Source organism: Carassius auratus, chromosome 10 (genome assembly GCF_003368295.1).
Source record: "Carassius auratus strain Wakin chromosome 10, ASM336829v1, whole genome shotgun sequence".
In the NCBI taxonomy this organism is placed as follows: domain Eukaryota; kingdom Metazoa; phylum Chordata; class Actinopteri; order Cypriniformes; family Cyprinidae; genus Carassius; species Carassius auratus.
In genome coordinates, this window is record NC_039252.1 from 13,914,144 (window position 1) to 13,934,216 (window position 20,073).

At 39.8% G+C, this 20,073-nt stretch overlaps 1 protein-coding gene across 2 annotated transcripts in view; it reads left to right on the forward strand.

The window, feature by feature from the left end:
• Positions 1-20,073, forward strand: part of LOC113109947 (ryanodine receptor 1-like) — a 51,973-nt gene that overhangs the window by 9,027 nt on the left and 22,873 nt on the right. For both annotated transcript variants that reach the window (XM_026273849.1, XM_026273850.1), the window contains exons 25-74: positions 438-597; positions 921-1,068; positions 1,171-1,376; positions 1,565-1,739; positions 1,820-2,028; positions 2,461-2,819; positions 2,899-3,028; positions 3,158-3,318; positions 3,437-3,599; positions 4,020-4,106; positions 4,214-4,440; positions 4,565-5,009; positions 5,108-5,710; positions 5,798-5,998; positions 6,174-6,285; positions 7,181-7,321; positions 7,408-7,681; positions 7,825-7,939; positions 8,015-8,147; positions 8,330-8,424; positions 8,510-8,645; positions 8,919-9,105; positions 9,238-9,349; positions 9,434-9,554; positions 9,637-9,806; positions 10,000-10,220; positions 10,344-10,434; positions 10,523-10,663; positions 10,798-10,961; positions 11,035-11,113; positions 11,306-11,395; positions 11,797-11,937; positions 12,107-12,184; positions 12,281-12,356; positions 12,489-12,612; positions 12,697-12,812; positions 12,894-12,961; positions 13,060-13,181; positions 13,356-13,405; positions 13,602-13,662; positions 13,765-13,891; positions 13,989-14,100; positions 14,198-14,279; positions 14,369-14,499; positions 14,968-15,285; positions 15,372-15,612; positions 15,696-15,783; positions 15,927-16,019; positions 16,675-16,689; positions 19,869-20,039. In XM_026273849.1, coding sequence (XP_026129634.1) covers positions 438-597; positions 921-1,068; positions 1,171-1,376; positions 1,565-1,739; positions 1,820-2,028; positions 2,461-2,819; positions 2,899-3,028; positions 3,158-3,318; positions 3,437-3,599; positions 4,020-4,106; positions 4,214-4,440; positions 4,565-5,009; positions 5,108-5,710; positions 5,798-5,998; positions 6,174-6,285; positions 7,181-7,321; positions 7,408-7,681; positions 7,825-7,939; positions 8,015-8,147; positions 8,330-8,424; positions 8,510-8,645; positions 8,919-9,105; positions 9,238-9,349; positions 9,434-9,554; positions 9,637-9,806; positions 10,000-10,220; positions 10,344-10,434; positions 10,523-10,663; positions 10,798-10,961; positions 11,035-11,113; positions 11,306-11,395; positions 11,797-11,937; positions 12,107-12,184; positions 12,281-12,356; positions 12,489-12,612; positions 12,697-12,812; positions 12,894-12,961; positions 13,060-13,181; positions 13,356-13,405; positions 13,602-13,662; positions 13,765-13,891; positions 13,989-14,100; positions 14,198-14,279; positions 14,369-14,499; positions 14,968-15,285; positions 15,372-15,612; positions 15,696-15,783; positions 15,927-16,019; positions 16,675-16,689; positions 19,869-20,039 — 7,870 coding nt within the window. The remainder of the gene's footprint in view (positions 1-437; positions 598-920; positions 1,069-1,170; positions 1,377-1,564; positions 1,740-1,819; positions 2,029-2,460; positions 2,820-2,898; positions 3,029-3,157; positions 3,319-3,436; positions 3,600-4,019; positions 4,107-4,213; positions 4,441-4,564; positions 5,010-5,107; positions 5,711-5,797; positions 5,999-6,173; positions 6,286-7,180; positions 7,322-7,407; positions 7,682-7,824; positions 7,940-8,014; positions 8,148-8,329; positions 8,425-8,509; positions 8,646-8,918; positions 9,106-9,237; positions 9,350-9,433; positions 9,555-9,636; positions 9,807-9,999; positions 10,221-10,343; positions 10,435-10,522; positions 10,664-10,797; positions 10,962-11,034; positions 11,114-11,305; positions 11,396-11,796; positions 11,938-12,106; positions 12,185-12,280; positions 12,357-12,488; positions 12,613-12,696; positions 12,813-12,893; positions 12,962-13,059; positions 13,182-13,355; positions 13,406-13,601; positions 13,663-13,764; positions 13,892-13,988; positions 14,101-14,197; positions 14,280-14,368; positions 14,500-14,967; positions 15,286-15,371; positions 15,613-15,695; positions 15,784-15,926; positions 16,020-16,674; positions 16,690-19,868; positions 20,040-20,073) is intronic.

The window sequence follows — 20,073 nt, forward strand, 5'->3', positions numbered from 1 at the left end:
AAGATTGTTAAATGTTATCAAAATCAAAAAGGTAGGACTATTACATTGTTTTAGAAAATTGTTTCAGTTAAATTATTTTATTATTCATCAAAGAATCCTGAAAAAAAATCTTTGTTTCTGCAAAGGTATTAAACAGTATGGCTGTTTTCAACATCAAATCAGCATATTAGAATGATTTCTGAAAGATCATGTGACACTGAAGAATTGAAAATTCAGCTTTGGAATCACAGGAATTAATTAAATGTAAGAATTTAAAAGTTATATTTAATTGTAATAATGTTTCACAGTAGTTTTTGATTGAAAAAAAAAAATCAGCCTCTATGAGCATAAGATACTTACCGAAATTCAAACTTTTGAACAGGATTAAACATGTAAAAAAAAAAAAAAATTAAAAGAAAGTCTAAATTTAAATTACTTTTTTTTTTTTTAATTCTTAGATATATGCAAAGTAATGGATACAAACCTGCTCCTCTGGACCTCAACCATGTAAAACTGACACCGAATCAGAACACACTTGTGGAAAGACTGGCTGAAAATGGACACAACGTCTGGGCTCGAGACCGTGTTCATCAAGGATGGACTTACAGCATTATTCAGGTAGGGCTGCACGCTTTTTTCAGGAGCAACAAAATATAACAAAAGATAAAAATAAGGAAAAGCACAAATGCATCTAGAGCATGGCTTATCCTTTACAAGTCTTTTTTTCAGATTTTCCATTTTTCAGATTTTTTTTTCTTGTTTTTGTTCTTCGGAACTCGTCTTTAACAATTTTCTGACAGAAATACTCTTTCCTAAAATCTTTTGAAAATGTTAAGATATACAATAATAATTATAAATCTAGATTTTTTTTTATGAGGTTAGCATTTTAATACCTGATCTTCACTGTAGGTCTTGCTGCATCTGTTTCTGATTTGTTTTAGGACATTGTGAACAAGCGCAACCCCCGTCTTGTGCCGTACAATCTACTGGATGAAAAGACGAAAAAGACCAATCGTGACAGTGTATGTGCCGCTGTACGCACTCTGATTGGCTATGGCTACAATATTGAGCCACCTGACCAGGAGAGCAGTGAGTCTGTCCATCTAGTCATTTACCAAATCAACCTCTTCAAAGGGAACTTAAAATCATACAATGAATTTTGTATTTGTAAACTATTAGTCTCTATTTTAGGTGGCCATGGGGCTGGCAGTGGTCGGAGTGATAAGATCCGTGTGTTCAGGGCAGAGAAATCCTACGCTGTAACCCAAGGCAAATGGTACTTTGAGTTTGAGGCGGTAACATTGGGAGAGATGAGAGTTGGGTGGGCAAGACCAAGCGTCCATGCTGACAGAGATTTGGGGTCAGATGACCTGGCCTATGTCTTCAATGGGTTCAAGGTACTTTAATGGAAAAATTTAGCATTCTTAGGGGCTTCTTTGTTTTAAGAACTTTCTACTGTTGTTAATTGCACCTAATGTTTTTACTGTCACTTTTGACCAATTTAATGTAGAGTAAAATATAAATATCTTTAAAAATGAAACTGAAGAGTACTGTATAATATAATATATCTGATTTTGAACCCTAGGCTCAGCGTTGGCATATAGGAAATGAGCCGTTTGGCCGGCAATGGCAGTCTGGTGACGTGGTGGGCTGCATGATTGACCTGACGGAGCAGATCATCATGTTTACTCTGAATGGAGAAATGCTTATCAGTGACTCTGGGTCTGAGATGGCCTTCAAAGACATTGAGATCGGAGAAGGTGAGAGTCATGAAGAGGAATAAGATTGAGACATTAGTTGCTGTGACATTTAATAATATGTCCGTTGTTCTCCTGAGCAGGCTTCATCCCTGTGTGCAGTCTGGGGCTGTCTCAGGTTGGCCGTATTAACCTTGGGCAGAATGTGAGCAGCCTGCGTTACTTCACAATCTGCGGCCTGCAGGAAGGTTTTGAGCCTTTTGCCATCAACATGAAGAGAGATATTACCATGTGGTTCAGCAAGAGCTTGCCCCAGTTTGTGCCTGTGCCAACAGACCATCCTCATATTGAGGTAAAAATGCTCTGAAAATGCCTTATTAATTAATGTGAATCTCAGCTGCAGGTCTTTCCTTTTGTCAATCAAGTGATGTTAAGTTAAACTAAAACTATTAAAAATCATCTTCATTCATTAAATCAAAGCTGAAATAAAATAAATTATGAAAATTAGATGAAAAACTTTAATGAAAATCAAAAATGTTGTGGATAATATTGCAAATAACTGAAATAAGATAAAGTACTAAAGTGATTAAACCTGAAACAGAAATCGAAATAAAAAGCTAAATTGGATATATAAAAAATAATAATAATACATGACAATTACTATAACTTAAACAAAATTTAAAATGAAAAATGAACATATTAAATATTCTTCCAAGTATTAATATACGCTAAAAAAGCTAAAAATAACACTGTCTCTGACACTTGTCTTTAATTGCTCCAACAGGTTTACCGTGTGGATGGAACAGTGGATAGCGCCCCTTGTCTGAAACTGAACCATAGGACATTTGGGTCTCAGAATGCCAACACAGACCTTCTGTTCTTTAGACTCAGCATGCCAATCGAATTCCATGAAACCTTCAAAGTGCCAGTGGGAGCTTCCCCCCTCACCCGAACCCTCACTATCCCTGAGGATGAGGCCCTTGAGGTGGACCCTGAATCTGAATTTGAGCTCCTGAAGAAATCAGCCACTCGTAAGGAGCAAGACGAGAAAGAAAAAGAGCCATCTGTCCCTAAAGAGCTTCCTGGCAACAAAGAGGGCGAGAATGAGAAAGACACCACCACAGAGAAGAGCAAAAAGAGAGGGTGAGAGAATATAAAGTCAATGAGAGGTTTGTAATTCTCTCTCTTGTTTATGAAATGACAAAGTATCCGTGATTTCCAGGTTTTTTTCTATGGCAAAAAAGGCAGCATTTATTGCCCCACCACCAGTGGTTCCAGCAGTGCCTCGTCTGATGGAGGACGTTGTCCCAGATGATCGAGACGATACTGAAATTATCTCTAACACAACGACTGTATGGATGAAATTTTATAATCTTTTGCTTACTAAATATCTTTGCATCACTTGCAGAATTCATTTAAATAATGCTTTGATCCTTGTCAATGTTGTCATGTATAATAAAAGCTTATTTTCTTTCCACCAGTATTATTATTCAGTCCGGGTGTTTGCCGGACAGGAGCCCAGTGGAGTATGGGTAGGGTGGGTTACTCCTGACTACCACCAGTATGACCCACATTTTGATCTGGGTAAAGTCAGAAATGTAACTGTTACTGTTGGGGACGATAAAGGCAACATTCATGACAGGTAAGACCATTCATGCTGCTACATACTTCCGTACATTTCCCACCAGAATAGGCATACATGAGCAATGACCCAGGCTTAACTTAAGCCATTTCATATCACTTTACTCTGCTTTCCTCAGTGTAAAACGGAGCAATTGCTACATGGTTTGGGGAGGAGAGTTCAGCAGCTCACAGCAAACACGCATCAGCCAGGAGGATTTTGTGATTGGCTGCTTGGTGGACCTGGACACAGGACTGATGACCTTTACAGCCAATGGGAAAGAGATCAATGCCTTCTACCAGGTGAGAGAAAGTGGTCAGAGTGAAGTAGTTTAAATTACATGACTACGTGTTTGCAACAGTTTTTCAAGTGCTATATAATATAAAATTAATAAAAATTTATAATTTACTAATTTATTTTACAAATACTAAATAGCACCATCATTTTATGTAGGGGTGCACGAAAAATATCGGCCGATAATGAATACACACCTCGTCAGTAAAGCCGGTTATCTAATCAGTGGTAAATTCCATCAAGTGCGTGATTTCACGTAGAGCAGCTGTTACTGTAAAGAGCCGATGTTAACTGATAAGCTGCGCAAATCCTTGTTGAGCTTTACTTAATATGCGTATTATGCGTATTAATTATCTGCCGATATTTATCGTGCACCTCTAATTTTATGTCCATTTAATGTGACATTAAGCTCTTTCTCTGTGTTTCAGGTGGAACCCAATACTAAGCTCTTCCCTGCTGTCTTTTGTTTGCCATCAAGCCAGAACATGTTACAGGTGGAACTCGGCAAATTAAAGGTCACTATCCCATGCTAAAAATTTCATTTTGTTGTACAAACATTATACAGTGATTTTTAATGTAAATTGTTTTTTATTCTTATTCTCCTTTTCCTTTCTATATCCAGAACATTATGCCCATCTCTGCAGCCATGTTCCGTAGCGACCATAAGAACCCGGTCCCTCAGTGTCCTCCCAGGTTGGATGTCCAGATATTAACACCTGTCATTTGGAGCCGGATGCCCAATCACTTTTTGGCTCCTGAAACTGGCCGTGTGAGTGAGAGGCAGGGCTGGAAAGTGCAGTGCATGGAACCTCTTATTATGATGGCGCTGCACATTCCAGAAGAAAACAGGTATTACATTTAGTATGGAAATAGTACCTGGTTATTATATTAGAAATTAGAAAAAAATACTTGACCCTTTTAAATAAAAGAATTCAGTGTGCTATGGAAAATGTAACTTTTCTCTCTTCTCCAGGTGCATTGACATCCTGGAACTGTCGGAGTGCACCAACCTAATGAAGTTCCATTACCACACACTGAAACTGTACGGTTCGGTGTGCGCTCTGGGCAACAACCGTGTCGCTCACGCCCTTTGCAGCCATGTTGACGAATCGCAGCTCTTTTACGCCATTGAAAACACCTACCTTCCCGGCCCCATCCGCAGCGGCTACTACGACTTGCTTATCTCCATGCACCTCGAGTCTGCCAAGCGCAACCGTCTCATGACTAATAAAGAGTTCATTGTGCCCATGACGGATGAAACACGTAGCATCACCCTCTATTCAGATACTGAGAAGGCCCATGCGCTTCCTGGTGTTGGGCTAACCACCTGTCTACGCCCCAAACTACATTTTGCCCCAACTGGATTTGTGGGTACTAATGCAGACCTTTACACCCTCAGTCCCATTTTACCTCTGCAGGTAGGTGAGAATGAAATTTGTGTCTGGTTGTAAAGACTGACACAAAATTTGCATCTTAATTTCTCTTTGCTACCTTGTTTTGTCTTTCTGTACTGTAGATGCTTAAAGACCATGCCCTCAGCATGCTTACAGAAGCCGTGCAGGACGGTGGGCAGGCCATGCGAGATCCAGTAGGTGGCAGCGTTGAATTCCACTTCGTGCCCATTCTGAAACTCATCAGCACCTTGCTAATAATGGGCGTGTTTGATGACAGTGACGTCAAGCACATCCTGAAGCTAATCGAACCATCGGTCTTCAGTGATGGCGAGAACCCAGCTGAAGAACTGGAGGCTGCCAAAACTGGCGATGCCGAACAACAGCTGGTCTACAAAGAGGAAGGAATGGAGGTTAAAGTGGAAGAGGGGGAAGTAGAGGGTGAAAATAAGAGAGAGCTACTGGATGAAGGAATGGGAGAGGAAGAGGAAGAAGAGCTTGAAGAAGAGGAGGAGGATGAGCTCGAACCTGAGGAAGAGGAATATGAAATGAGTTCAGGAAAAGAAGGGAAGGAGGAAGAACATGCTGCAGAAAAAATGGATAGAGAGAAAATAACAGATGAAGAAGTTGAGAAAGAAACTGGTGCAGCAGAGACAGAAACAAAGGAAGAGGAGGATGTGGGAGAAGGACTGCTGCACATGAAGCTTCCTGAGTCTGTTAAACTTCAGGTGAAGTACTATTGATTGAAGACTTTCATATATATTAGTATAATTTCCCCTAATTTTCTTTCTTTTTTTTATCTTTCTTATCCTTAGATGTGTACACTCCTGCAATATTTCTGTGACTGTGAGCTACGTCACAGAGTGGAAGCCATCATTGCTTTCTCAGACAGGTTTGTCAACCAGGTGCAGACCAATCAGAGACAGCGTTATAATGAGCTCATGCTGGCCTTCACGATGAGTGCCGCAGAAACAGCCCGCAAGACCCGCGAATTCCGCTCCCCTCCACAGGAACAGGTACTGTTCAGCCGCTCTGGAGAGACAATGCAGCTTTGGTATATATAAAGCTAAAAATGTTATTTATATATATATATCAGCTTTTTTAGCTTTTATATATATATATTCATTCCAAGGCTGCTTTTTCTCGCCATGGAAAAAAGAGCTATAATTTACACTTACACTGTTTATTCAGGTGAACATGTTGATGAGCTTTAAGAACTCTCCAGAGGAGGATGTTTGCCCCGTTCCTGAGGAAGTCCGGAATGACCTGCTGTCATTTCACCATGACCTTTTGGCTCACTGTGGTCAGTTTATCCACACAGACTAAACCCTGTTCAAAGAACATATACTCTGAAATGTTTCATATAAGGATTAAGGGGGTCCTATTATGTTGTTTTACAAAGTCTTGATTTTGTTTTGGGGATGTACAAGAACATGTTCTCATGCTTGGTGGTTCTAAAACACATTATTTTCACATAATTTACATTATTGCAATATCTTTGTCCCCAGTCTGGCACAAACAGCTCAATTAGTTCAAGGTTTGATCTAGGCCCGCCTTCCAAAAAACTAAATGTGTTGTGATTGGTTTGCTGCGCTCACACTTTGTATGTACATACAAACAAAAATCTATGAGAAACGGAGCCTGTTTTTTCCATTGCGTATGTTTACCTACGGCTGAGAGGAGAACTATCACATGAGCTTTGCTGTCTTCTTTCCTATTGGCTATCTCTCCCACAAGTCGCTCTTCATTTGCATAAAGTTGAAGGATTCTGAACTTTTTTTTCTCAGACTTTCAAATTATAGGCTACTTCCTTTGATAACCTTCGTCCAGTGTCAGCACTCATCATTGACCTCATCAAATTATCATCGATAAAACTGTCTCTAAACCCCTTTAAACTAGAGATGTGGTAGATATCTCATAACTCCCTCACATTGTCAGTGCTGCCCGTCTATTGATGTTGCGGTCTCCGGTAGGTTTGTTGTTGCGTTTCTTCCTTTTCTTTTTTTGGCTGGCCTGTGCCAGTGTTGACACCTTGTGGACAAACTAATCAGTGCAAAATCATTATAAGGCATATTTGCGACCTGCATATTCTTCCTCGGGCCAGATGAAGATGATTGGCAGGCAGTATTCGGCCGGCGGGTCTCCAATTGAATAGCGCTGATGTAGGGCGTCACATGTATTCTCCTCCTCTATTAAAGGTGTTCATATTGAAGAGGAAGAGCAGGAAGAGGAGTTGGACACCTCTCTGCGTGGGCGCCTCTTGAGACTAGTGAAGAAAGTTAAGAGCTTGCAAAAGAAGCCGGAGGCTGAGCCTGAACCCGAAGAAGATAAAAAACCCAGTAAAAGTCTTTTACTTCATATTAGACTTCAAAGTCCCTTTTTTCCCCATAATGTAATTACATGAACCTTTGCTCTTGTGTCACAGGTACTCTGCAGGAGCTGATTTCCCACACCATGATCCACTGGGCTCAGGAGTCTTTCATTCAGAACCCTGAGCTGGTGCGGCTCATGTTCAGTCTGCTACACAGACAGTACGATGCCCTGGGTGAGCTCATCCGAGCATTGCCCAAAGCCTACACTATCAGTGCAGTGTCTGTGCAAGACACAATGGAGCTACTGGAGTGTCTGGGACAGATCCGCTCCCTGCTCATCGTACAGATGGGGCCTGAAGAGGAGAGGCTGATGATCCAAAGTATTGGGTGAGGAGGGCATGATCACACCCTTAAGTAACCATAAGTAATCCATAAGTAACAATAGCAACTGCAAAAGATATCTCCTTCTTACACTGTCATGAATTTACACCACTCTGGAGTTGCAACCATGCTCTGACTTCCTCTTTCAGAAATATTATGAGCAACAGGGTATTCTACCAGCACCCCAACCTGATGAGAGCTCTGGGGATGCATGAGACGGTCATGGAGGTTATGGTGAACGTACTTGGGGGTGGAGATTCCAAGGTACGCAGTTTTTATTAAAAGACACATTTTAATCCGAAGTTCAAACATTAATTAATTTTCATTTTCTATGAGCAGGAGATCAGATTCCCTCGAATGGTGACCAATTGCTGTCGTTTCCTGTGTTATTTCTGCCGTATCAGCAGACAAAATCAGCGCTCAATGTTTGATCACCTGGGCTACCTCCTGCAGAACAGTGGCATTGGGCTGGGTAAAGTCTGATTTTAGAGAAACTCATCTTTTTAAGCTGTCTCTCCCTTTCATATCCAGTATGGGTTTTTATGTGTAGCCTAGTTAACATTAATAAAAATCTCATTTAAATTTCACTTTATTCAGCTATAAATGTTTACTATTTATCGTCACATCAGCCAACCAGTAAACCGTTTCTTTTAGGAATGCGTGGCTCCACTCCTCTTGATGTTGCTGCTGCATCCTGTATCGATAATAACGAACTTGCCCTGGCCCTCCAAGAGCAAGACCTGGAGATGGTGTGTCAACCTAAAGTACAAACGGAAAACTTTGACCAGTTTTTGTGGCTGCCAGAAAACTCTTTTTGTTTCTCTGTTTATGCAGGTGGTGAAGTACTTGGCAGGTTGTGGTCTGCAGAGCTGCCCCATGCTCTTATCAAAAGGTTACCCAGATATTGGGTGGAATCCCTGCGGGGGCGAGAAGTATCTGGATTTCCTGCGCTTTGCTGTATTTGTTAATGGTTTGTATTTGTAATGTGATGATGGTTGTAACTGGAAAATAAAGAGTGTAGTTTGCATACATTAGATACTGTACACTATTGGTTTGTTTGTTAGTGTAAGACTCTTAATATGATTACATAATATTAATAATAATAATAATAATTGATGGTACAGCTTAGTTGGACCAAATAGATTGGGTATAATATCCTTAAATTACATTGTTTAATTAAATTCAGATCCATTCAATGAAACTGAATTATTTTTCAACATTAAATGTAATGTTCTCATTTCAGGAGAGAGCGTGGAGGAGAACGCCAACGTGGTGGTCCGACTGCTGATCAGGAGGCCTGAGTGTTTTGGTCCCGCGCTGAGAGGAGAAGGGGGCAACGGTCTACTTGCTGCCATTGAAGAGGCCATTAAGATCTCAGAAGATCCTGCAAGAGATGGACCCACTGTTAAAAAAGACAGACGCTTCCCCATGTGCGTACAAATGACCTTATCCAGATATCCTTAATTTTATCCTGACAAAGTTACCCAGTGTGATGCTTTGTTACTGTCTGATTTCACAGTAGTATGTACAGAGGTTTTTAAATGCTTCTTATGCTGTGTCAGGTTTGGAGGTGAAGAGCAGCATGAGGAGAACAGAGTGCACCTGGGAAATGCCATCATGTCGTTTTACTCAGCTCTCATTGATTTGCTGGGCCGCTGTGCACCTGAGATGCATGTAAGTGCGTTTGTATGCTAATGTTTTAGTGATACTAAATGAAATCTGATTAACTGAACATCTCACACTTCCTGTCTTGCATAGTTGATCCAAGCTGGGAAAGGCGAGGCTTTGAGAATCAGGGCCATTCTTCGGTCTCTGGTGCCTATTGAGGATCTGGTTGGTGTGATCAGCTTGCCATTCCAGATACCTGCTTTTGGAAAAGGTAATTATCAGTTAACAGACTGTAGATAGATGCATGTATTCGGACCATTCTCACACTTCCCGTTTTGCCCATAACATTTCAGATAACAGCATCATTGAGCCAAAGATGTCTGCCAGTTTTGTGCCTGATCATAAAGCACCAATGGTCCTGTTTCTGGACAGAGTTTATGGCATCGACAACCAAGACTTCCTGTTGCATGTACTAGAAGTGGGCTTCCTGCCTGACATGAGAGCAGCAGCTTCCTTAGACACAGTAAGATACCTACTGTATTTTTCTTCACTAGCAAAAATGCTGTCTGTGTTTGCATTCAATTAATATTAAGACATATTGAGCTGTGGTGTTCACATGGGAAATGTGGATTTAAGTTTAGCTTGCAACATTCTCTGTACATAACTGTCTGCACTCTCTAGTACTGTCACAATGACCGTCCTTATCTTTCTCTTAGGCCGCATTCAGCACTACAGAAATGGCCCTGGCACTGAACCGTTACCTGTGCTCCGCTGTGCTTCCTCTTATTACTAAATGTGCTCCTTTATTTGCTGGCACGGACCACCGTGCCATCATGATCGACTCCATGCTCCACACCATCTACAGGCTGTCCCGAGGACGCTCTCTAACCAAAGCTCAGAGGGATGTTATTGAGGAATGCCTCATGTCTTTGTGCAGGTGAGTGTTATGCACAGCAGCAAACAGCAATAAAACAACGAGTGTGCATTTAAAACATGTTTAGCCTTAGCGGACGTCATTATTTTTATCATTTTGATTTATTATGTAATGTTTGCTTTACAGGTACCTGCGTCCATCCATGCTTCAGCACCTCCTCAGGCGGCTGGTGTTTGATGTGCCGATTCTAAACGAGTATGCTAAAATGCCCCTTAAGGTATGGCATTATTTCATCCCACATTCAGTAGGTAGTATTCATTTAAACTGGTTTCTACAGTTAACTCACCTGTGTGATTATTTTGCAGCTGCTTACTAATCATTACGAGCGTTGTTGGAAGTACTATTGTTTGCCCAATGGCTGGGCTAACTTTGGCGTATCATCAGAGGAGGAGCTTCATCTGACCCGTAAACTGTTCTGGGGAATTTTTGAATCTCTAGCCCACAAGGTGGGAATGCACCCTCTTGTGTAATAAATACAAAAGATGCTGTTACTGAGCTGTTTGAAGGTGTTATTATGTCCCAATGTATTGTGAAAAGACAGAGTAACATTGTAGCTTTTATATTTTGTGTCTACCAACAGAAATTTGATGCAGAGCTATTTAAAATTGCCATGCCATGTATATGTGCGATTGCTGGAGCGATTCCTCCGGATTATGTGGATGCCAGTTACTCCTCCAAAACAGAGAAAAAGGCCTCCGTCGATGCTGAGGGTAACTTTGATCCCAAACCTGTGGAAACGACCAAGTATGTTTAATTTTTAAATTATTCTGTTAAAGTCAAATATTTGATCACTTATCACACGTTATTCTTCTTATAGCACTATCATTCCAGAGAAGCTGGATGGTTTCATCAACAGATATGCAGAATACACACATGATAAATGGGCTTTTGAAAAGGTATGCATTTTATTGTTTGTTCATTTTTATATATTTTTTATATAACACATTGTTAGGGGGACTGTATGTTGCAAGGGTGCTGCAAAATAGTTGGTAATATGCTATGAATGGTGCCTAGGTGGGTAGTTTCAGATTTATTTGTTTATTTATTTATTTGTGTAAGAGTCTTACCAGTGCCTTATAATCCATCAGATTCAAAACAACTGGACATTTGGTGAGGTGCTGGATGAAAATGCCAAGACTCATCCCATGCTCAGGCCTTACAAAACTTTCTCTGAAAAGGTAAAAGACATCATGCGTATAATATTAGATTTTTTACTCTCTCTATCACTATGGTGAACTTGGAAACAAGTGAGCACTAAATCCAAGTGCAGAATAAACACATTTAACAACCAAAAACATATATTAGAAACCAAACAAAAAACATAAAAAAAAAACAAGAACCAATGCTGATAACACAATTTAAACACTAAATAAGACAACTAATACCTAAATTAATTAATACATTAAAAAATACACTGCAAACAGACAGCTAGGAAATGCTACATAGCCAAAATTTCCACATAATAGTTAAAATCAAGACACAGAACGGGATATTTGACACTTTCAGACTTCACAGTGCTCTTTTTGTTTATTGCAGGAGCATTATTTCATATATTTTAATTCAATAATGTTTGCATTAGGATAAAGAAATCTACCGCTGGCCCATTAAAGAGTCCATCAAGGCCATGATTGCATGGGAGTGGACGCTGGACAAAACCAGAGATGGAGATGACGAGAAAACAGAAAAGAAGACAGCTCGCAAGATCTCACAGACTGCACAGGTAAGGACAGAGAGTGGAAAAATATCTTGAGATACTAACCAAATTCTAGCTGCATACTACTGTTTCCAAGTTTTGTTCTGAGATTTTTGTTTTTCGTGCTAAATGAGAAATTACATATTAATACTCTAAATATTTAAACTATTATTTTTTTTTACATTTATTTTCATAGGCGACTTATGACCCCAGTCATGGCTACAGCCCTCAGCCCATTGATATCTCAGGCATGACTCTTTCCAGAGAGCTACAGGTACACAGTGCTGCTAATGCACATTCACATTTAGTTCAATATCCTCATTTAATACAATGGAAAGCATCATACCTATAACCATACTCTGTGTTCTAGTCCATGGCAGAGCAGCTTGCAGAAAACTACCACAACACCTGGGGGCGCAAAAAGAAAATGGAATTACAAGGAAAAGGTTTGCATTTCAATAATGTCTCATCAGAAAATGTCTCAAATAAAATAGTTTTGCTGCAGTATTATTATTATTATAATTCGTATTTTAGTTGCAGCTCTTTTTAGTTTGGCCGCATCTGTCTTTTTGAATTAGGGGGCGGCACACACCCTTTGCTTGTGCCTTATGACACACTGACGGCTAAAGAAAAGGCTCGAGATAGAGAGAAGGCGTATGAGCTGCTCAAGTTTCTCCAGCTGAATGGATATGCTGTGACAAGGTACAAGGAGCCACTGAAATAATGTATACTCCAAAATATTGTAATTGCTATAATTCTGATTGTCTAAAAAAAATCTCTGTCCAGAGGGCTCAAAGATATGGAAAGTGACATTTCCTCTATTGAGAAGCGTTTTGCATATGGCTTCCTACAGAAGCTGCTAAAGTGGATGGATATTGCCCAGGAATTCATAGCCCATCTTGGTACAACTTTCTTGATCCTTTTTTGCATGACTTTATGGAATAATTGAAAAACGTAATTTCCTATAACATTTGTGTTTACAGAGGCTGTTGTGAGCAGCGGCCGTGTGGAAAAGTCGCCACACGAACAGGAGATAAAGTTCTTCGCCAAGGTCAGGCTCTCGTGGTCTGTACGCCTGATGCTGAATGTCTTTCAGCATCTGAACAGGACTGTGCTTAATTAGTGACTTTTTTTTTATGTCATCCTCAGATACTTTTGCCTTTAATAAATCAATATTTTAAAAATCACTGCCTGTACTTCCTTTCCACACCTGCCAAAATCCTGGGCAGTGGCGGACATGCCTCCAACAAGGAAAAAGAGATGATTGCAAGGTAACAACATACTCACAGACACTTGACCAGATGTTTATGGCAAATACAAGGCCAGATCTTCTTACTTCATGTGTTTTGTTGCTTTTATTTCACCCTGTTCTTCTCGCTCCTCCTTTTCCTTTTTTCTCTCAATTATTCATCATGTTCTTTTGGTTTCCTTTTATTTGGTGTCAGTATCTTCTGTAAGATGTCTGCCCTGGTGCGACACAGAGTGTTTCTCTTTGGTAAGGTATCTACTCTGCTGTCTTCCATCACTTTTCCTTTCGGTTTTCTTACTGCTTTTATTTCTTATTGCTTTGCTATCTTTTTGTGTTGCTCTCCATCAACTAAATGCATAGAGCATATAATTTACTTTATCAATGGGTCTAAAATAGCTCAATTTCACTCCTTGATGTAATACCATCTATTTGTGATGAACAGGTACGGATGCACCTGCTATTGTGAACTGCCTCCATATCCTTGCACGGTCACTTGATGCCAGGTAAGTCACCGATATGAATTTCCAGTAAGAATGGAAAACGTTTGTTAAGTAGTTAAATGTTGCATTTTTTTATAATTTCTTTCATTTCTCTGACTTTAACAGAACTGTGATGAAATCTGGACCTGAGATCGTGAAAGCAGGATTGCGTTTGTTCTTTGAGAGTGCAGCCGATGACATTGAAAAGATGGTGGAGAACCTCAAACTTGGCAAATTGTCAAAAGGCAATCAGGTACAGCTAGAGTAATGATGACTGTTTATGACAAAGTTCATTTGGTGCATTGCTTTTGCATAGCATGATTATTATTATTATTTTTTTTATCTCTCAGCCGGTTAAAGGTGTATCCCAGAATATTAACTACACCACAACAGCTCTGCTCCCTGTCCTCACTTCTCTGTTTGACCACATCGCTCAACACCAATTTGGAGATGATGTTATCCGTAAGGACTTTTTTGAAAACTGAAATACATAAATACAGTATGTTTTCAATAGTCTTGAAATCTAGTTAAATTAACCTGTCTCTTTTGTTTCTGTTAGTGGACGATTTGCAGATGTCCTGTTACCGAATCATGTGTAGTATCTACTATTCCGGAAGTGTAAAAACACCTCATGCAGAGAGGTTTGTTAAGAGTGTGTTTGTGTGTACTAGTCTATAAGTGATGTGACTGTGGTTGAGGTTTCTATAGCTTTCCTCTATATTTATATTAGGCATAGACCAGCCCTTGGAGAATGTCTTGCACATCTTGCTGCAGCCATGCCTGTGGCCTACCTTGAGCCCCATCTTAATGAATACAATGCGTTTTCAGTGTACACTACCAAGACACCCAGAGAAAGAACAAGTAAGTCCTCTGTTTTACACTACAGTTGATAAAATAGAACTTACTTACAGATGTTACAGAAGTTCTTTCAATTAAATGCTATTCTTATGAACTCAATTCATCAAAGAATTCTGGAAAAAAAATCCGTTTCCACAGAAATATTAGGCCGCACAGCTGTTTTCAATATTGATAATAATAGGTAATGTTTCTTGAGCACCTAATTCGGATATTAAATGTATTCTAAAGGATCACGTGACATTTTTATGGCTACTAAAAATTCAGCTTTTAACATCACTGGTATAAAATACATTTTAAAATGCAATTTTTCCCCAATATTATTGTTTTTACTGTATTTATTTTGAAATAAAATGCAGCCTTAATGAACATGAGAGACTGCTTGAAATCATTTACCAATCTTATGACACCAAACACATATATATATCCATTTCTGTATTTGTTTCTGACTTTTATTCTCCCTTTAATCGACAGTCCTGGGCCTTCCGAACAACGTCCATGAGCTGTGTGACATTCCTGAGCTAGACATATTATTAAAAGAGATTGGGGACCTGGCTGAATCGGGGGCTCGCTACACTGAAATGCCTCATGTGATCGAGGTCACCCTGCCCATGCTGTGTAACTATCTGCCCCGCTGGTGGGAGAGAGGAGAGGAGATCTTTCCCGAATTGGAGGGTAAGTTGTGTACAGACGTCACATCTGATCAGCTAAACCAGCTTCTGGGAAGCATCATGAAAATTGTGGTCAACAACTTGGGAATTGACGAAGCTTCCTGGATGAAGAGGCTTGCAGGTACGAGAAGTTTTGATTCTAAAGTATGTTTGTGTATTTTAGGCTCAGTACTTGATCTTCAACATTATGTCCTTGTCTCGATCCAGTGTTCTCCCAGCCGATTGTGAGCCGAGCCAAAGCAGAGATGCTCAAATCCCATTTCATTCCCACCATGGAGAAGCTGAAGAAGCGTACGGCTAAAGTAGTGGCTGAGGAGGAGCACCTGCGTATGGAGGGGAAGTCTGAAGGGGACGAGGAGGAAGGAACTATTAGAGATGAATTTGCAGTTCTCTGTAGAGACCTATATGCGCTGTACCCTCTTCTCATTCGCTATGTGGATAACAACAGGTATTTTGTGGTTCTTGTGTAGGTATTTTTTCATGGATTTATTTTTAGCTCTCTTGACATTTTAAATGTTGCATGGGTTTTAGAGCAAGATGGCTGATGTGCCGAGACCCTGATGCTGAGGAGCTGTTCCGCATGGTGGGAGAGGTCTTCATCTTCTGGTCCAAATCTCATGTAAGAGACAAATGTCTGACTCATCACAACTCACGGTATCAGCAGACATGATAAATACTTTAATCGAAGCCACAGCGTATGACATTCATATACAACGATCTACAATTCTGTGTACTTCACTGATCTTCTCATTCTCTCTGCAGAATTTCAAGCGAGAGGAGCAGAACTTTGTGGTGATGAATGAAATTAACAATATGTCCTTTCTCACTGCTGACAGTAAGAGCAAGATGAGCAAGGTGAGGCCCTTTGAGATGTGCAATCAATGGGGCATAGACTTTCATATTTGACAAACGATTTGCTTCAATATTTGATTATCATGTGGTCAGAGAATTTTTTATTGAGTGAATTCATACATCTATGTTAGTTTATACTGTATTTTGACAATTTTACATTAATTCATTCAGTACATCTGCATAATAGTTTTGGTGTGTTACTTCAGAATTATGTCTATATTGTATTAATATTTTGAAGGTGCTTTTTCTATATTTTTAGTTTTTATTTTAATTTTAGTTTAGGTTTTAGTAGTTAATTTTTATTCTTTTTTTTTTATTTAATGTCATGTTATTATTGTTCTTTTTCAGTCATCTTAGCTAACAATAACACCACTGGTTGTTAATGCCGTGAATGTTAATGTTGTGATAAAAAAAAAAAAAAAAAACTTAATAAACCAACAGTGAATGGTTGGTTTGGCATCGAGCTCTACATCAAAGGTAAAGTATGCTGTGCTTTCATGCGTCACGTTTCAAAGGCGTTGTGCTAATTCTTGCTGTCACAAGTGGCAAGTGCTTTTTCGGATGCGTTTTACAGGATTTAGATCACAGTGTTAATGGCATTCTCTCTGTGACTGTGCCCTGTCCTCTTTTTCTCATCTGGATGCTGGTGGGTTTCTAGACCGGGGACTCTGAGGTTAGCTTCCCTGACTGCACGACTGCTGTGCTACCGCATGGCACCTCACATCCGGGGGGGCATTTCATCAACCCCCCAACACACTGGCACTCTACACACATATGAAAGTGACTTCTCAACTGTTTGACCTGAGTAGTGTGTCACTCCCTCCATTACATGCTACATTATATAATTTCATGCTAGAAAGCATAATGGTTGTTTGTTTTTTTCCCCCCAAAATGGTAGTACACCTAATGGATCGGATTTCTAAGAGATACAGAATTGAAATGTGAATTTGAGAGAATTCTTAGAAAATAATTATGGGTAAAATGACTACTATGATGCAGATGAAAAGATAGGCTCTCTCAGTTTCAAGAAACATCCCATCCCCATGGACACAAGGACCACGGGGTGCCTGTCGTGCTGCCAGTGTGTGAGGGGGGGAGTCTGAATGGAGGCGTTTGATGAAAGAACTCTTTGTAGAGGCTCATGGCACTTGATTCCATGTCTGTCGCAGAGGGTCCGAGCCCCTGGAGGCCTGTGCCATCACCCTGTACAGCAGTTTGCATCTGTTGGACTGTAGTTCGGATGGGGATCTTCATACATCTCTTATCTTCCTTTTCGCTTTGTATAACGGCTGCAGGTTGGGGTCAATATTTAATCTGTTCAGGAAGTCAACTGAGACTCAGCTGCAGAAATGCACACATCAAATGATTCAAACTGTATTTCAGTTCATTTCCTAAATTAGATTCATGAGAAGGAATTTGACCTCAATTAATGTTTATTTTGCCATACATCCTCCCTGACAAAGGAGGGCATTTAGAGTCCATCCTCTAATGTGTGCTTGCTTAGTCCTACCTTAACTGGAATTGTTGCCATACTTATATCCAATGGCTCACATCTTGTTCCATTTTTGTCTCCCCATCCACCCCTTTCAGCCCATGACCCCTGATCCAATCAAAAGAAAATGATTGAGGTGGGATTGTGGAAAAAAGGGATTAAATGTGCATACTTTAGAACTAATGTAACTTCTAAAACTTGGTTTTAATTGTTCAATTGCAACTTGCATTAACATAGTGGTCTACAGCTGAAATGACAGAATAAATGGATTTATTCAGACCAGGGTTGAAATGTATATAAGGACTAAATTAAGAGCAATACCAGGGCCCTTAAGACCCAGACCCAGACAAAGAGGTGTTAGTCCAAGTTATGAGACCCACACAAAGGCCATGTTTATTATGATTTTTAATGGTCGTAACCCTAAAATCTTCTGTATTATCCACCTTATTTTTCCTGCTTAGAGTGGGTGTGGCCATTTGTAAATTTTATGTGTCTAGCTTCAGGTTTCACCCGCTTCCAACTATTTTTAGCTGTAAAAAAACCAGCTAGTTTTTAATACTATAAATCAGGCTTATAAGGAACTGTTATTTGTCCATCTCTCAGGCATCACTGGGTTGGATTTTTTTAAATAATTAAAACAACAACAGATTTTACATAATAAACCTAAGCATTTAAATATAACCTTTCTAAGACATGTTATTAGAACATATCCAGTGATATGGAATCTACCAGAACTTCATCTGACATTTTGACCATATAAATACCATTCCATTTAAGTATAAAGGCCATCTCATTTTTTGCTGTCTGGGCTTCTGAATAAAAGTGAGGTGTTTTTTCCCCCCTCTTTTTTGTTTGAGCTCTGTATACAGTATGTGTGAACCATAAAAGCCTGTGTGCTGTTCTGCGTTTAGTCTAATAAAAGCTCCAGTTAAGTGCACCCTTCTGTTCAAGGTTAAGTACTGTATATAATGTTGTTGGGTCCTTAAATGATGACATCAGAAGTGTGAGCAGGGTTTCAGCAGTAGCAGGGAAGAGCATGTGGTTATGGCTGTTATAGTTTCTCGATTTAAGTTGATCTGAAGGCACGTTAGTTTTAAGTTATTCCATGTTCAACAGTAAAGCTAAGAAATGATTCCTCGACTCTGACCGAACCAAGCAAGGTGTTTGATACAAAGGGCAGAACAGCCTGGCATAATAAATAAATGATACTCAACAAAACATGCAAACACATTTCTTAAAATGTGTGTCTAAAGGTTCAGTAAACTATTCCATTTAAAAAAAAAAAAAAAGAAAAAATGTCAGGCTTTATGGGTAAGATCAATTTCACAGATTCACATTCAAACTATAGTGTATTCTCTCTTACACACAACGGGTCTCATTAATGAAGCATATGCAGAAATGTTTTTGTCTAATACCATTCTTTCTTATTAAATTTAAATCTGTTGCATAAAATGTATTTTGCTCATGTTTCCTAAATGAGGCCCAGTTTCTAAAACTGGGAGTGTTGGTTTGGAGGGGCAAAACTGGTGCAAACAGGACTCGTGTGATCAAGATTACTGAAATGATTTCCTTTTTTTGTTTCTGTGGGTTGGGTTTCTTCAAGGTTAGCAACCCAAAATGAGTCAAAAGCAATCGTTTCGCCTTAGTTTTATAATTAACTCCACTGAATGTGTTTGTTTTTGTTACTGAGTGTGGGATTGCTGTTCCTCCTCCACCTGCTGCGGCTGAGCATGTTATGACTGTGCACGTCCTTGCAGACCTTTTCAGTGCATGGAGTGTATTAAACTGCACTGACACATTACAGCACCAGCCAACCTCCAGTGCCTGCTTCTATTATATGTCTGAGCTAAGATGATGTTGAATGATTGTTGCTCCTTTGGTGCTGTCACCTCGCTGTTGAGTTACAGTAGTATTGAAACTTTAGCTTCAGACCTACTACAACTTGTCTTCCCCACTAAGCCCCACTGTTGTTGTCTATTTTGATAAAAAGCGACCCTGAACATTTACCCTTCCTTACCTCTTAATGACCCTATTAATCAGAATGACTAATTTTTAAGGACTGTTCTCTAAAGAAGTCCTAACTTTAAAAAATGTAATATAACGACTGAAGTAATGTCTTCAAGTAAGGATGGATTAGTCTGTTTAGTTTTCTAGGTCCTGGTAAGGGAACAGGAATCTTTGAATTTTGCGCAATAAAATGATGGTACACTCTTGAGGTGGACGTCTATTTTGTGGTCAACAGACTCTGTTAGGTGATCATTCAATATGAAAATCGCCTTATAAGATGCTAAGGTTTCATTAAAAGTTATTTCATGATGTCGGTGTCAGCTGTCATGCTTTGAATGTTACTGTCATCTCAGGCTGGTGGCTCGGACGTGGAGCGTGCCAAGAAAAAGAGACGGGGAGATCGATACTCTGTTCAAACGTCCCTCATTGTGGCAGCCCTGAAGAAAATGCTTCCCATTGGACTGAACATGTGCTCTCCTGCAGACCAGGAGCTCATTAACCTGGCCAAGACACGCTATTCTTTGGTAGTGTGGTCCCATCTATTTGTCTGACTGTCTT